The sequence below is a fragment of the Phocoena phocoena genome, chromosome 13 (genome assembly GCF_963924675.1).
Source record: "Phocoena phocoena chromosome 13, mPhoPho1.1, whole genome shotgun sequence".
In the NCBI taxonomy this organism is placed as follows: Eukaryota; Metazoa; Chordata; class Mammalia; order Artiodactyla; family Phocoenidae; genus Phocoena; species Phocoena phocoena.
Genome location: NC_089231.1, coordinates 58,562,563 through 58,578,190, shown reverse-complemented (window position 1 = coordinate 58,578,190; position 15,628 = coordinate 58,562,563). Strand labels below are relative to the sequence as shown.

At 40.2% G+C, this 15,628-nt stretch overlaps 1 protein-coding gene across 1 annotated transcript in view; it reads right to left on the bottom strand.

Annotated features, from left to right (window-relative positions):
- ARHGAP28 (Rho GTPase activating protein 28) overlaps positions 1–15,628 on the bottom strand; it is a 146,474-nt gene that overhangs the window by 40,798 nt on the left and 90,048 nt on the right. The window contains exons 4-5 of the mRNA XM_065889472.1: positions 10,277–10,369; positions 2,569–2,658 (exon numbers count right to left, since the gene is read on the bottom strand). Of these exons, the coding sequence (XP_065745544.1) occupies positions 2,569–2,658; positions 10,277–10,369 (183 nt within the window). The remainder of the gene's footprint in view (positions 1–2,568; positions 2,659–10,276; positions 10,370–15,628) is intronic.

Sequence of the window (15,628 nt, the reverse complement as noted above, 5' to 3'; positions counted from 1 at the left end):
GAAAGAATGAAAAAACAAGATGTTGGTCAAACCAAGGTTATCCCCTTGGAAAAGATAAAGTTAGGTTACCTACTTTATCCCATTCCACAACATAAATGCCAATAGTGAAAGTTGTCAAGAGCCTCTGGAGTCTTGGAAATAACAGTAAATAGTCAGTGAGATTTTTCCCTGACAGGCCGGCGAGATTTACCTTTATAGGCATCATGGCCAGGACCCCTGAAGCCCTTGCCTCCACTGCACTGAATCACTGGAAATCCCACCATGTAAAAGAAACTGGGGAACCAAACCGGGGTGCCCATGGCTCCTAATAATCAGGAAGCAGGGAAGTCAAAAATGTGTTTACATCATGGTAAGAAGTTCTAGAATGATTTTCAGTACAGGTGCAGAAAGAGTTAAGTTGGCATCTGTGGGCTACTTTAGCAACTAACCAATTTGTTTAACATTTCAAAGTAAAGATATTATGAGAAACAATCCAAAGTAAGTCACACTAGAAACAGGTTCCAATGAAATTTTTTTGAGTGTCATCACTGCTGAAACTTTTACTTATGTCATTATCAATCAGTTTTCAGAAAAACAAAATGAAAACAAAAACGAAATCTGAGAGACTAACTTACCCCAGGAGGCTCTACCTATAACTGCCATGTAAGATCATTTTCTTTCTCTTACACTGTCAAACTTTCAAGGATCCTATCTGTAGACAACACGTGTTCAATAAAGATTTGGTGAATGAATAAATCAATGAATCAGCAGAGTGAAGAAACAGAAAAACGTCACAAGCATTGTGGTCACAGAGCTGCCATGGAAAAGCCTAGAAAACAGGCCTACCCAACCTCCTCTTCTTTAGCAACTCAACGGTGCAAACACCATTCTTCAAGTTCTGCTTGGTGTGTGCACAGAACTACACACAGTACTTTCTTGCTGGCTTATAGAACAGGTGAAGTCAGCTAGCGGACAGACGAGAGGTCAGAGACAGGAGCTTTCTAACTACCTAACACTAACACTAACTAGAAAGTGGGGAGAACTGCTGCAGGCATGGAGCAAGACTTGCATTTTAGACAGATGACTTGCAGCCACGGCGAGGATGAGATGGAGGGTATAAGCTAAAGTCCGGGAGATCACTTAGGCGGCTGCTTCAGTAACACAGAAAGATGATGAGTTTCTGTACTAAGGAAGTAGTTGTAGGAAAAGAGGGGAGTAGACATACTCTAGAACTATGTACAAGATAAAGTCAACAGGTGTCAGAGAAGACAGGTAGAGGTGAGGCTAAGACTTAGGGCTGAGTCTTGGGCACATGGGTACCTCCAGCTGAGACTGAAAATGAAGGATCCTGGCAAGGCCTTACTTAGAAGAAGAATCCTCAGTCACGGGGTGCGGGGTGGGTGGACAGCACAACCATGTAAGGTCTACTGTAGGAAACTCCCCATTTCTAGGAGTTACCAGTTTGCAAATGACTTACTTTGTTTTCATCACTAACTGAGGTGAACTGGAGATTATCTCTGAAATAGAGATATTCTCACTTATTTGCATTCCAATGCGTGGTCTTAAATGGGAAAGTAACAGCTGAATTTAAAGCCAGTAGGTCAGAAACTGTGGGTAACCCTTAGCCTATCAGTGCTATAACCTGTAGTGAGTGCTACTGACAAAAATCACTCACATTATTTTATGCTTCTTAAATGATCACTATGAAACAAAACAAAACCACCTCATAACCAAAAATCTAAAAACACAACAGAAAAACTCATTCACATGGGGCTAACAGCATTATCTCCCTGAACAATGGGGGTGACCTGGGAGTGCGTTGTGCATATCAACTACCCGGTATATCAAACTCGACAACAGACGAGAAACTACTGCCCAGGAGGACACTGAATGTGCCCCCTCCATCTGCCCGTCTTGTCATGCTCTTTTGCCTTCCATCAACTTGCCAGTGGAGAACCACTACTTTATCTAACAGGGTCTCTCACTTCTGGTCCATTATGCCACACCCTGCCAGGGCTCCTGCACAGAAACACCAATTGGGGGTTCCCAGTGGAGGTGGGGCGGGGGGAGGAATGACGAGAGTTTGAGACAAAGGAAAGTAGAAGTTCTACTACTCAAGGCCACGTGAGTGAATCTGTCGTAAGTGGAGGGTTTGTTTGGATGAGTCCTGAGATCCAACGCTGGATACACAGGTAACAGTGGGGAGCCTTCAATATCAGGAGGAGGAAATTTTAATTTATCCTGCAGGTAAAAGGACTTCTGAGTTAAGATGGCAGAGTTAGGACAGATCATCTGTATGAACTCAGACAAGGGGACAAAAGTTAACAAATCGATCCATACTTGACGCTCCTAAAGAACACTGCGTCAGTATTAATTTATGGAGTCCTCTTTCAAACTGATCTATTCATTCCTCAGTTTTGAGCCTCTTTCTTCCTAATTGTTATAAGGTTGATGGGTCTATTGGCAGCTGTGGTTTCCTCACAGTGTTAGTTCAAGTTTTTCTCATCTGTTTGAAAAAAATTGCTTCTTCTTGCCTTGAATTTGCAATTTTGCCCTGACATGCAATCATCTGGGCATGCGATGACTTACCATGGGGCCACTCCTGGGAACTGCAAAACTTCCTTCTTCATCTTGGGACCCATCTGACAGGGTAGTAATGTTGAAAGATGCATCATCTGGCTAAATGGAGAGATGAAAGCACCATTCTTATTCAGGCAAATACTTTCTAACACGTTTGTGTATTCCACTATGCGTACGTATTTAGATATGTGTGGCAATACACAGAGTTATGACTGCCAGGGCATGGGCAATTGCACCAGCCCTTCAGGGCTCATCACTGCAAACCACCTAAATGCCTGGCCCTCTGACAGACCCTGGCCCTGTGGCAGACACTGCTCTTGTCTGCCACAAATTCCATTTTCCTTAACAATATCTTGGTTTTGTTCCAGGGAGTGAGGTGTTAAACCAGAGAACTTGATTTCCAGGCTTCTTTGCAGCTAAAAGTGATCATGTGACAAGTGTGGTCAATGAGGTGTAAGTGTAATATTAAGAAGAGTGCTTCCAGAAACGTTAAGGCTTTCCTGACCAAAAGGAGTAGGGTCAGCTGCTACATGCTCATGACAGCACTCTAGGTGACAGCCTGGAGTTGCCAGGGATCTTGCTCCAGTGAGGATGATGGATGGCAGAGACGGCTGGGTCTGTGCTAAGGGGCATTACATGGCTGCCTGCCACACTTGGACCACCCCCTCTTAAGCATCTCCACGTGAAGCAAAGCAACTCCGACTTTTCTATTACATGCAGCCAAACACAAACTTGTCTAATCTTATTTTTTTTAAACAGACCCTAGGACTATCTTTCACAGTGATTAGAATTCAATAGCAATAGTACCAAATTGTTTTTTCATTTATAAAGCTTGAAGTAGATTTTTGCTTTAGTGTACAAGGGCATTACTGAAATTTAAGAAATGAATATTCTTTTCTTTACTGAAGGAACCTTATGGCAAAATCGAATATATTCGATACTTATAAAAACATACGATATTTTGTTTTTTAAAAAACTGTCACTCATCTTTCTTGACCACATTTTCTAAATTTTCTATAGATGGTATGTGTTACTTTATAAAATAAACATAGGACGCTTGGGCTTCCCTGGTGGCGCAGTGGTTGAGAGTCCGCCTGCTGATGCAGGGGACACGGGTTCATGCCCCAGTCCAGGAAGATCCCACATGCCGCGGAGCGGCTGGGCCCATGAACCATGGCCGCTGAGCCTGCGCGTCTGGAGCCTGTGCTCCGCAACGGGAGAGGCCACAACAGTGAGAGGCCAGCGTACCGCAAAAAAAACCCCAAAAAACCCATAGGACTCTTTTTTCTTTAAAGGAACAAATAGAACAAAAGATCTAGCACAAGAAATTTAAGTCAAGATGGCAAGCTGACAATCACCTAACTCCCCTCGCCCCAAATCACTAAAAATGGCAGAAAACATATATATATATATATTTTTTTTTTTTTAAAAGAAACAGATTGTTAACAGCAATGGAAACCAGCAAAGAATTCCATAGCTGATAGAAATTTCTAGAAGAAAAGCTAATAGAATTGATTTGGTAAAATAAAAACCTCTACTTGAAAACAGCATAAAAGAAAATTTTTTAGAGAGGGAAGAGAAAAATAACAGAATGTACAAAGAGTAGGAAAGGGCCACAGGCAAATAGTTAAGAGCTGTTTACAAAATATCGATAGAGGTCAAGTAGACCATCCCTCTTTAAACATGCAGACAGCCCCTAAATATAACCCTAGAACCACCCCCCCCAATTCTGCCTAAATAAAATGAACTAACTGCCTTGAGGTGGGTGGGCTCCTAGTTTGAGTACAGTTGACCCTCTGTCTCCACGGGTTCTACATTTGCCGATTCATCCAACCCGGATGGATAATATTTGAAAAAAAATTCCAAGAAATTTCAAAAAAACCAAAACTTGAATTTTGCATATGCCAGTAACTATTTATATAGCATTTACATTGTGTTAGGTATTATAAGTAATCTAGAGGTGATTTAAAGTATTCAGGCGGGTGTGTGTAGGTTATATGCACATACCACACCATTTTATATAAGGGACTTGAGCACACATGGATTTTGGTATCCTGGGGTGTCCTAGAACCAATCCCCCATGGTTACTGAAGGAGGAAGGGGTCTAAAAGAGAAGGAACTTGGGAGACCACAACAAAAGAAATGGAGGGGTGACTGAAAATGAAATCGGCTTTGCCTGGATGAAGAATTCTTTATTCCCTTCATCAGTTTTGCATTTGGGGAGTGTTTACTGCACTAACCCACCTGCCCCCTCTATGCATCTTAAAGTTAAGTACACCCCAGTCACTCGCAAAAAACAAACAATCAACAATTTTGGCCTTTTAGTAAAATCAACCTACTCAATTGCAGAGGAAACATATAGCAGTTCCCTCCAGTGATCAATCAAAATTAATAAAGACTTGCATTATGATTGCAGACAACTTTAGGGGCCCAGGGATGGTAGTTCCACCTGAAAATGTGCTGGTGTCTTCTGCCTTGTTGAACACTTTCAGCCCTGATGGAGGCGTTGGTGGGTCATCCCACCCTCTTGCTGTGACAGGATTCTGATAGACAGGGGTACGGTGGAGGGACTGCGGAGCTGGACTTGAAAAAACATCCAGGATCCATAGTCTTGGTGAGAAGCTCTCCCTGCACTGTAAGCTTGGGGACACTTGCTGTCACCCGACAGGAGATGTGCGCTTCCCTAATCAGATGGTGCTTGCACATGGGCAGGACTCCACTGCTTGTATTACTTACTGCTATGCATTCCAAAAGCTAGCATGTTCTCCACACAGGATGTTCACATTTGGAAAATAACTGGGAAAAACTAAATTTTTGTTTCTTAGTTGATACTGAAAAACAATTTACATGGTAATCTGTTATTTTTCCATATGAGCTCACCCACAAGGACCAAGCTTTAGTTGACAACATCCTTCACTTAGGATACACGTTCAAAAAATTAGTTTCTGTTGTTGTTGTTTCTGCCTGTAGATGCTTTCTTTAAAAGACAGAATTTAGCTATTTCTGATTTATTGAATTATTCCTAGCTGAGTTTAAGGGTTATGGGTGATGGGGCTGAGGGTGGCTTGTTTGCCAACAATCTGAATTATGTTGCATCTTTACCAAAGAGAAATGAGAATATACATCCTTTATACTAAATGAATGTATTGGCGGCGTTATTCGTAATAGCGCAAAACTGGAAACAGTCCACATGTCCATCATCAGGTGAATAGATACACCAATAATAGTATATTTACACAATGGATTATTGTTAGTAATAAAAGGACTAAATTTCTAATACACGCAACAAATGGATAAATCTAAAAATTATTCTGAGTGAAAGAAGCCAGACACAAGAGTGCATATTAATCTCAATAGGGTTTGCCTCTGCAGGAGAAGGAGGACAACTGACTGGAAAAGGCCTGAGAGAAATTTCTTTGGTGATGGAAATGTTTTCTATTTTGACTGACTGTAGTTATATGAGTGAAAACACTTCTTCAAACTGAATTATATACCTAAAATGCATGCACTTTAAAATATATATATATATCAATAAAAAAGACACAGAAATAATCTCATTCCTTCCAAATAATATAATTCTTATCTTCAAGGGGCTATTGCTGCTATGAATCAAGAACCTACAGCTACCATAATGGGTAAATCAGAGAGAAAGAAGTTGTTCTTGGGAAATAAGAATATGTTTGCTGAAATGTACAAGGAGTAAGACAAGCTTAAAAAAAAAAACAGAATCATGACCAAGAAAAAAATTACTAATCTGGAAGATAAAGATGAAGAAATCAGAGCAAACAGATTAACAGGAGAGAAAATTTAGGAGATACTGAAATTCAATTCAAGCAAAGCAGGAACCATCTAATATGTGTTCTAGAAGGGGGGAACATAGAAAATGCAGAGAAAAAAATAACTTAAGACATAATAGAAGACAATGTCCAGAAACTGAAGAAAGAAATCAGTTCTCAGAAAGAACTCACTGAGCAGTCACCAAGATGAATGAAATAAGGGGCTGATTCTTGTGAAAGTTCAGAATTCCAGCAATAAATTCAAAAAAGTTGTAGAGAGGGCAAACACAAAAAGCTTATTTATAAAGGAATAAGGTTCAGGCAACCAAAGAAGAGAAAAGAAACCCAGATTGTCATGTAAGAGTGCAAGAGTAGGTCAATGAGCAATATGAGAAATGCCACTGTGCAGGTTCTCCAGGAGAGCTAAGGTTTTCTGTTAACAACGAACAGTCAGTTGGCACATGTTCCTAATGGGATCCAGAGTTTGCTAACCATCTTATAAGTTTAAGGATTAAATCCACATGTTATGGTGGCAACGTGAAAGGAAAAAGTTAGAAGTTTCGTGCTAAGGTTGGCAGTGCATTGCACTGCAGTTGTACTAGCCTTGGTTTATCCACCATTAGTTGCTCACTTTGTGATTAAAACAAATTCCTACTTGTTTAAACCAAGGTTCCTTAGATTTTCTTTACTACAAAGCAAACACAGATGCAATTGATCATTTTTAACAGAAGGTATGATTGTATTTTGCAGTGAATTATAAATCAATAGCAAATGTAGCTATTTGAGTTTGACTTAAGACATTGGAAATAAACTAGATGGAAATAAACTAGATCGACTACTTTGCCTTTGAGTTAACTAACACCTCTAATGACTAATTCATTTATGTTGACTACACATAAGGAAAATGTTTCTTTTATCTATACAAGTGATTTGTAGAGTAGTTTGTAAGGACTGTAGACTGGGTTGTAAGCCTTCTGTACAGGTTGTAAATTTTCTGTAATCTTTTGTAAATGCCCAGATTTAGTTGCATTTGTGATCTAGAGTCAAGATTCAACCATGTATAATATATAGACAATAGACAATCATCTATATTATAATAGACAATTCCTTTATTGTAAGTAGCTTATTGCAAAATAAATGTGTTGGATATTAAAGAAATCATAAAATATTATATGGAATCTTTGGTAAAGGTTTCTTGAGATAGATTATAAAGTATACAATTTGATGTGTTCTGACAAATACATAGATCTATGAAACCATCACCACAGTCAAGACAATGAACAAAACCAGCACTCCCCAAATGTCCTCACGCCCCTTTGTCATCCCTCCTTCCCTCTCCTCCTCACCAACCCCTAGGCAATCACTGATCTTCTTTCCCTCACTATAGGTTATTTACATTTTCTGTAATTTCATATAAATTGAATCTTTTTTGTCTGGCTTCTTTCACATGGCATAATTATTTTAAGATCCATCCATGCTTTGTATATCAAATGTTCATTGCTTTTTATTGCTGAGAAATATTCTATTGTATGGATATATCACAATTTGTTCATATATTTAGCTGCAGGTAAAACTGGGTTCTTTCCAGTTTGGGGCTATTAAGCTATAAACTTTTGTGGATAAGTCTTCGTATGAATATATATTATCTATGAGTAGAATGGCTGGGTCTATATGGAAGGCATGTGCTTAATATTTTAAGAAACTACCAAATTATTTTCCAAAGCGGATGGACCATTTTACATTCCTACCAGCAATGTATGAGAGTTCCAGTTGCTCTGCATCCTTAGCACCAGTCGATACGGTCAGCTTTTTAAATTTCAGCCATTCTACAGGGTATGTAGAGCTATCTCATCATGGCTTTATGTGCATTTCCATAATCACTAATGATACTGAGCACTTTTCATAAGATGATTCACCATCCAAATCTCTTTCTTGGAGAGGTGTCTATTCAAATCTTTTGCCCATTTTAAAAGATGAGAAAAGACCAAACAAAATTTTATCACTGGAAAGCTCCAACTATGTTCTTGAAACAGAAAGTTGATTTGTTTTCAAAAGTAGAGGATTTGTGTGATAAAGTCGAAGGAACTAGGACTTCCCTGGTGGCCCAGTGGCTAAGACTCTGCACTCCCAACGCAGGGGGCCCGGGTTCAATCCCTGTTCAGGGAACTAGATCCCACATGCATGCCGCAACTAAGAGTTCGCATGCTGCAACTAAAAGATCCTGCGTGCCGCAAAGAAGATTCCACGTGCCACAAGTAAGACCCGGCACAGCCAAATAAATAAATAAACATACAAACAAATAAATAAATGCTATTTAAAAAAAAAGGCGAGGGAACTAAAGCTTGGAAATACCAGCAGAGAAAAAACTGTGGATAATTTTAATATAAAAAGAAAGAGTTGGGGCTTCCCTGGTGGCGTAGTGGTTAGGAATCCACCTGCCAATGCAGGGGACACGGGTTCGAGCCATGGTCTGGGAAGATCCCACATGCCAGGGAGCAACTAAGCCCGTGCACCACAACTACTAAGCCTGCGCTCTAGAGCCCATGAGCCACAACTATTGAGCCTGCGAGCCACAACTACTGAGCCCATGAGCCACAACTACTGAAGCCTGCGTGCCTAGAGCCTGTGCTCCGCAACAAGAGGAGCCACTGCAATGAGAAACCCATGCAACACAATGAAGAGTAGCCCCCGCTCGCCACAACTAGAGAAAGCCTGCGCACAGTAACAAAGACCCAACACAGACAAAAATAAATAAAATAAATTAATAAAAAAAAAGAGTTATGTATTATTTCTGTAAACAATAGGGATTATATTCTGGAATAAAATGGGAGAGTTAAGTCAATGACCAAGCCTTTCTCTCCTAAAACCTAGTAGAGTCAACAAAACATAATGAAAAAAAGAAAAAAGAATCCCAGCAACATTCACACGAGTCGTGGTCAGAGAGAAATATTCCAGGAATAATGTAAATTCTTTTCCAAAATCCGCCTCCCTCCTAATCAAATGGAGACACTTTTGAAATAGACAACTACTATCTCCTCCAAATCATGAGGGAAAACAACTGAAGGTGTGAGAAACCACATTTGGGGTCAATATGAGCAGAGCCCTTGAAACTCAGTCTCTCCCCAACACCATCTCAGTAGGGAGGAGGGAACCTATTGGATTCACCATTTTGCTTTTTTCTACCTGGGAGGAAGTTAGGGGAGGGAATATGAGGATGGAAAAATTAAAGGAAAGGTAGAGTACATAAGCTCCACCAAGGGAGAGAAAAGATAGCTTAGGATAGAAGTGCAAGTAAAAACAGACGTGAGAACAGGCTCTGGCTAAACCATAAATAAAGCAATCTTTCCCGTTTGTAAACTGACAGAAGCTGGATCTTTCTCCCAACGTTTGCCTGACTTTGCCCTCCTCTGGGTAAGTGGGGAGTGGAAGTGGCTCTGGGGAAAAGCAGGGGGATGGGGAAGGGGAGGGTGCTAGACACCTAGGGTGAAGAGTGTGGTCAGAACTAAGATGCCTGGTGTTCGCCCTGCACCAGGGAAGCACTGGACAACCTGAGGACACCTACTGCTGTCCTGTGACCTGATGTCCATAGCTGGTGGAGCTGTGACTCAATGGAACCAACACTCTTATGAGAATTTTTCAAAATAAACGAAAAATGGAAAGGAACTAAATCTGTCATAAAGAAATGCCTACCATCGTTGGTTTTCTGGGTTTGTATCTGTTTTAATAGAGCATGTAGTTTTTTTTGGCTTTAACTATTAAACTCGGGTTCATTTACTGCTGAATGGCTTCCTACAAATCAAATCAAAGTAGATAGGCATGTTGACAGCTGTAGTTGTCCAGCCACCTGAATTATATTGCGTTGTTTTGAAGCTTTGCATGATTGTCTTGAAGGAACGGCTTCTTTTTTCATCCCTAACCCCAGTTCTCCTGCTATCACTTACCAAGGAACCACTTGTTTTGATAACTCCCGGCAGCTCTTTTTCCTCCTGGGTGTCGTCCAACTGACTAGGATGGTTGTCACAGGTATCGCCTGGCTAATGAAAGAAATGAAAGTCATTTTTATCCAGGCATATCTTTCACTATGTGATTGTTTACTCAATTATACATTACACTAGAATCTGTATAAATGCACAGCCATGTGGACATACACAGAGTTAATGACTACAGTGCAATTGGTAGCATTCACCAATTCCTCCAAAAGGATATTGAGCCTCATAAATATCATGCACTGCAATAGAAATGAGTCTCAAAAGCAAACACTGCTACCTGCCTGCCAAAACCCACTTTTCTTTTCTTCTTTAACATATGAATATCATGATCTTGCTCCAAGACGCTGCGTGTCTATCTAAAAGGACTAAGTGTGATCATGTGATGGTTCCGTCCAAAGAGATTCGAGTGAAACCCTACTTGGTAGAGTACCCAGGAAGGCTAATGTTTTCTTGTTGAAGTGCACGGAATCAGCTAGCTGATGCTTCTCCCAGAACATGGGCATGGTACCTGTGATGCCCAGACATCCTGTAAGCATTAAATACTAGCCTGTATGCTGAGTGGAACAGAATGGAAAGATAAAAAACAGAATGGAAAGAGGGATATTAGTCAAGCCAGCCACAGACGTCTTATTTTGTAAGGAAAATAAACCTCTAATTGTCTAAGTCAGGAAGCTTACTGATTAAACTATGCTACTTCAAAATCAGACTTTATGACTGTATTTTGGAGTGATTTAAAAATCAAAAGCAAGAGTATTCAGGGTTTTTTTTCATTATGAAACTGGAAAAACATTAGACTGATTATCTCACAAACACATATGGCTGAACCAAATATTTCATTCCCATCACTGAGTATTGGAAAAGCTCTGATTTTCACTACGCAGCAAATGAATTTGAGACTATTCTAACTGTGATGTGCTGCACTGTAGGCCTTGTGCATATGCTCTAAGATTTTTAGCAGCATTTGTGATATAATGGCATTTCCCAGAATAAGATGCAAATATTCTACTCCATGATTAAAGCAACTTTTTGCAAAATTCAGCATACTGGGTATTAATGAAATAAACTTTTACATGAGACCTTAGAAACATTTTTCATCTGGCTTTTCCATATTTTCTAACTTTCCCCCAATGTGTATGTATTATATTGCTATGAAGAACACACATCTCTTTGGATGGGGAAACAATGCTGAAAAGGCAGTACAAGAAAACTTAGGTCAGGATGGAGGTCAGAGAGTGTACCACTCTCAATCACTCAGAATTAGAGAAAGGGCGTATTTTTTAAGTATAGCTCCAAGAGCACTGAAAACCAGCAAAGTGTTCTAATAACACATTAAAAATTGTCAGAAATTCCTGGAAAATAAAAAGTAAGTAATTTATTTCATAATTGTAAAGAAATTCTCAGCCTAAGGATAGCATAAGACAAAGAAAGGGCAAATCCACAAAAAAGCAAACAGACAAACAACCAATCTTAGAGTGAAAACCACACAGGACAAGAAGGGGCCCCAGGGCAATGGCTAGGATAATTAATTGTAAAGTGTTTCCTTAATGGAAGGGCCTGACCGAACTCCCAACAGTTCCCTTTACACTGAACAGCAGACAGCAGCCACGTATGGACCCAAGGAAAGCACTCTGAATGAAGTGAACTACCTGCCTTGGGAAGATGCCCAGGGTTGGGACCAAAACAGACCTCAACATCAGGTCACTCTGGACCTTCATGAAAGACATGGATGGGAGAATAAAAGGAGAACATGAGTTTTGTCTGGGAATGATGTCATTTGCCACTCTCCCTTTGGCATTGAAGGTACGTGCATGCATGTATTTGTGTGTGTACGTGTGTATGTACGTGTGTCTACGCATGCACACATGCACGGACTCACCCATGTGTGCCATTAAAATAACGTCCATTCACAGACTGCTCACATACCTTACTGCTTACACAGGACCCAAAGTCAGCCCTCTTATTCAATAAAGAGCCCTTTGGGAAAATATCTATATAATGGCAGAGAAATCATACAGCAATGACATATCCTAAAAGTCGTTAACTAGTCAATCCAGACCATCACTAAGGATCATCAGCCACTGGAGAAAAATCAACACTATAAAAAAGTCAGCTGTGGAGAAAATCAACATTTTGAAAAATAAGTATAGCGATATACATTCTGGGAGAAAGATAATTGAGGGAAGAGAAAAAGGCTTATAATGATTTAATAATTTCAGAGAGATCTGAGAGACTATTGCAATCATAAATCAGGACTAACTATAACAATAAAGGGTAAATCAGTGAAAACAGGAGGAGTTCTTATGAATTAACAGTATGATCGCTGAATTTAAAAATCAACAGGGACCCAATTATAACCACTCATGACAAAAATGAGAATTAGGTTTCCACAAAATGATGTAGACAAAATCTGCTAGCATACAGAACAAACGGAAAACAAAGACATGGGAAATATAAGAGACAACTTAAGAGCTGTGTGAGTTTAATGTAAGAAATGAAAAGAAGAAGAGAGAAAATGGAGATAATGAAGTAAAAGAAATAATGGGAAAAGAATGTTCAGAACTGAAAGGAAACATGTTTCAGAAACAAAAAGCTGAGTGCTGGATCATGATAAAAAAAAAAAAAGATTTCATATCTTGATGGCAGTTCAGGTCTCTAACAACAAAGATAAACCTAAAAGCTTCCAGAAATATAAAAATGAGAGCAGGATGCAAATAAAGGAATGATTTAGAGAGGCATCAGGCTTCTCAACATTAACACTATATGAAAAGCAAATAGATTAATATTTACAAATTTCTGAAAGAAAATGATCAACAGCCTAGCACACAGATACTAATCAGTTTAGGATTTAAGCTTTTTAGTTATTAAAATTTAGTATCCAGAGATATTTCTTGCCAGATTTGCTCAAAGGATAAGAGATGCAATCTGCTAAGAAGATGTAACAGTTTGTAATATATGTGATTATGGAAATTAGTATTTCTACTCTTCTCTGTGGTCATTCTGGCAGGCTAGCCCTCATCCTCCTCCAGGGATAAAAGCAGTACTGCTTTCTCATTCTATAGACTGGTGAGTAGTTCAGGGGTGTGGCTGGAATACAACTTAATCGTTCTCGTTCACCTCAGTGGGAGATTTCTTCATGTGTTTCGTCACCACACTTGCCTTTAACCTTTAAAAGATGACAAGACCATCAAAGACTTGAAATAAAAGGGATAGTGATAAAAGAGAAAAGAAACAAAATAAGCATAGACTCATCATGAGAGTCCATGGCTGGACGTGGAGTGTCAATGAGGCAACAAGATCTAAAATAAGACTCACTCTTACACGTTGCCTTGACATCCGGTAAAAGCGGGAGGGCCGTAAGTGGTCTAAGCCCAAGTTCCCCTCCCACTTTGCTCCCTCAGATAAGGTCCCCTAGTAAGACAACACTCCTTACTCAGGGGGCCAGATACAGTTCTTGCTTATCCCTGAGTAGTGGGTTTCAGTTTCCTGTCCACCCATGGAATTATTCAAACAAGCCAATCCATCCTCTGTGAGAACCAAGGGGGCACTCCCCCTCTTGATACTACAAAGCCTGGTTGTTCACTCTGTTCCCAAGTGCACCCCACATGTGGCTCTGTATGGTGTGTGGTGTCCTCCCTCCCTGGGCTGTGAGAACATGTAATAAATTGCTGTTGTCTCATTTTTCCAGTGTCAGGGGTCATGTGCTGAGCCATCCCTATAACCCCAGGGTGAAGAGGAGGCAATCAAAACAGTAGGTAGAGGCAGGTGAGGTGAAAAGCTCATAGAAATCGTTCTTTGAAAACACCCTATGTCTACTCTGACTTGCCCCTCCTCTAGCTGAGACAAGAGGTAGTGGCTGCTGTGAAGGGGAGAGGGCGAGCAGAGAGGAACAAATGCCTGGATCAAGTGTCCTGGCCGGAAGGATGGTACAGAAGACTCCCTGAACCGAGGGAAAAATCTTCCAACTCAACAGAAAATGTAAAGACCTCTGACTAGACAGAGTTCACACTGTTATGAGAAATGCAATGAAATTAGAAAAAAATTAGAGACAAAAATCTGAAAATAGGATTGCTCACAGCCCCAGCTGACCACCCTCCACCTCCAGACCTTGACCTACCCTCAGGCAACAGAAGAGCAGCCAGAACAGAAACTGGCCACATCCAAACCCTTGAGCAGAATTTTGGAAGGGACCAGGGGCTAGCCTGTATCGAGACAATTGCAAGATGTGGACAGAGTGCCCCACATAAAATATATGCAAGATGAAAGTAAACTGTAGAGAATCTAAACATCATCATCATTATCATCATCATCAATCAGATCAAGAATGGTACAGGGGTTACTCTTAGAACAACAAAGAATCCCTCTTCCTCTGCTAGGAAAGAAAATAAAGAGCTAAAGAGAAGGAAACACATAGAAGCATGATAGAGGAAGGTCTCTTACTGTAAATTTTCTGCTGCCATGAGTCCAGGTGGAGGAAGATGTCAGGAACCCATGTCCTTCTCAGGGTGAAGGGTCACCACTTCAGTAAGAGGACTCAGGCCTCATGCCAGGAGGTACAGATCACAGCATGAGATTCATCTCTTTCACTGAAATAGCTTCACTGACAGTTTGGAACTCAGATCATCACTCTTTGAAATTTGCACTAAACTGGGTGAGGTGGGCTCTAAATAAAACGTGTTTACCTCCTGTGCAAGATTGTGCACTTTTTCCACTTATTGTTACACGTTCAAGATGCTATAGTGCTGCGTCTCACAATATATTTACATTTAGAAAGTAACTTAAATGTCAAAATATTTCTTACAGTGACAATTAAACTAATTTTGAAAGATTTATAGAAGGTAGCATAAAATTTTCCACTATGCACTCAGCAAAGAGAACAATAGTTTGATGACTGATGACCTCCCACATGTACTGACTTCTGGCTGTGGCTGCAGCTGCAGCTGTGATTGTTTTTGTTATTGTAGGTACAAGCAGGCCCCATAGAATTTGCAGATTTAACTATTTAATTATTCATTCCTGAGTCTGAGTCCCCTTTTTTCTTCATTGTTACAAGGTAAGTAGGCTTTTCTTTTTTTTTTAAACTTTCCAGGCTGCCTTGAATTAACCACTTCTCCTGATCCCCTTGCTCTGTCTTACCAGTTGACCATTTCTGCAGGGAACTGCTGGCATCCCTTCTTCATCTGGGTTCACATCCAAAAGAGGAGCTGGGATACAACAAAAATCATCTGGCTATTGAGAAAAATGAAAGTGCATTTTTATTCAGGCATGTTCTCCCAAGGGTAACTGCATTTAATCACGTGTTACGCA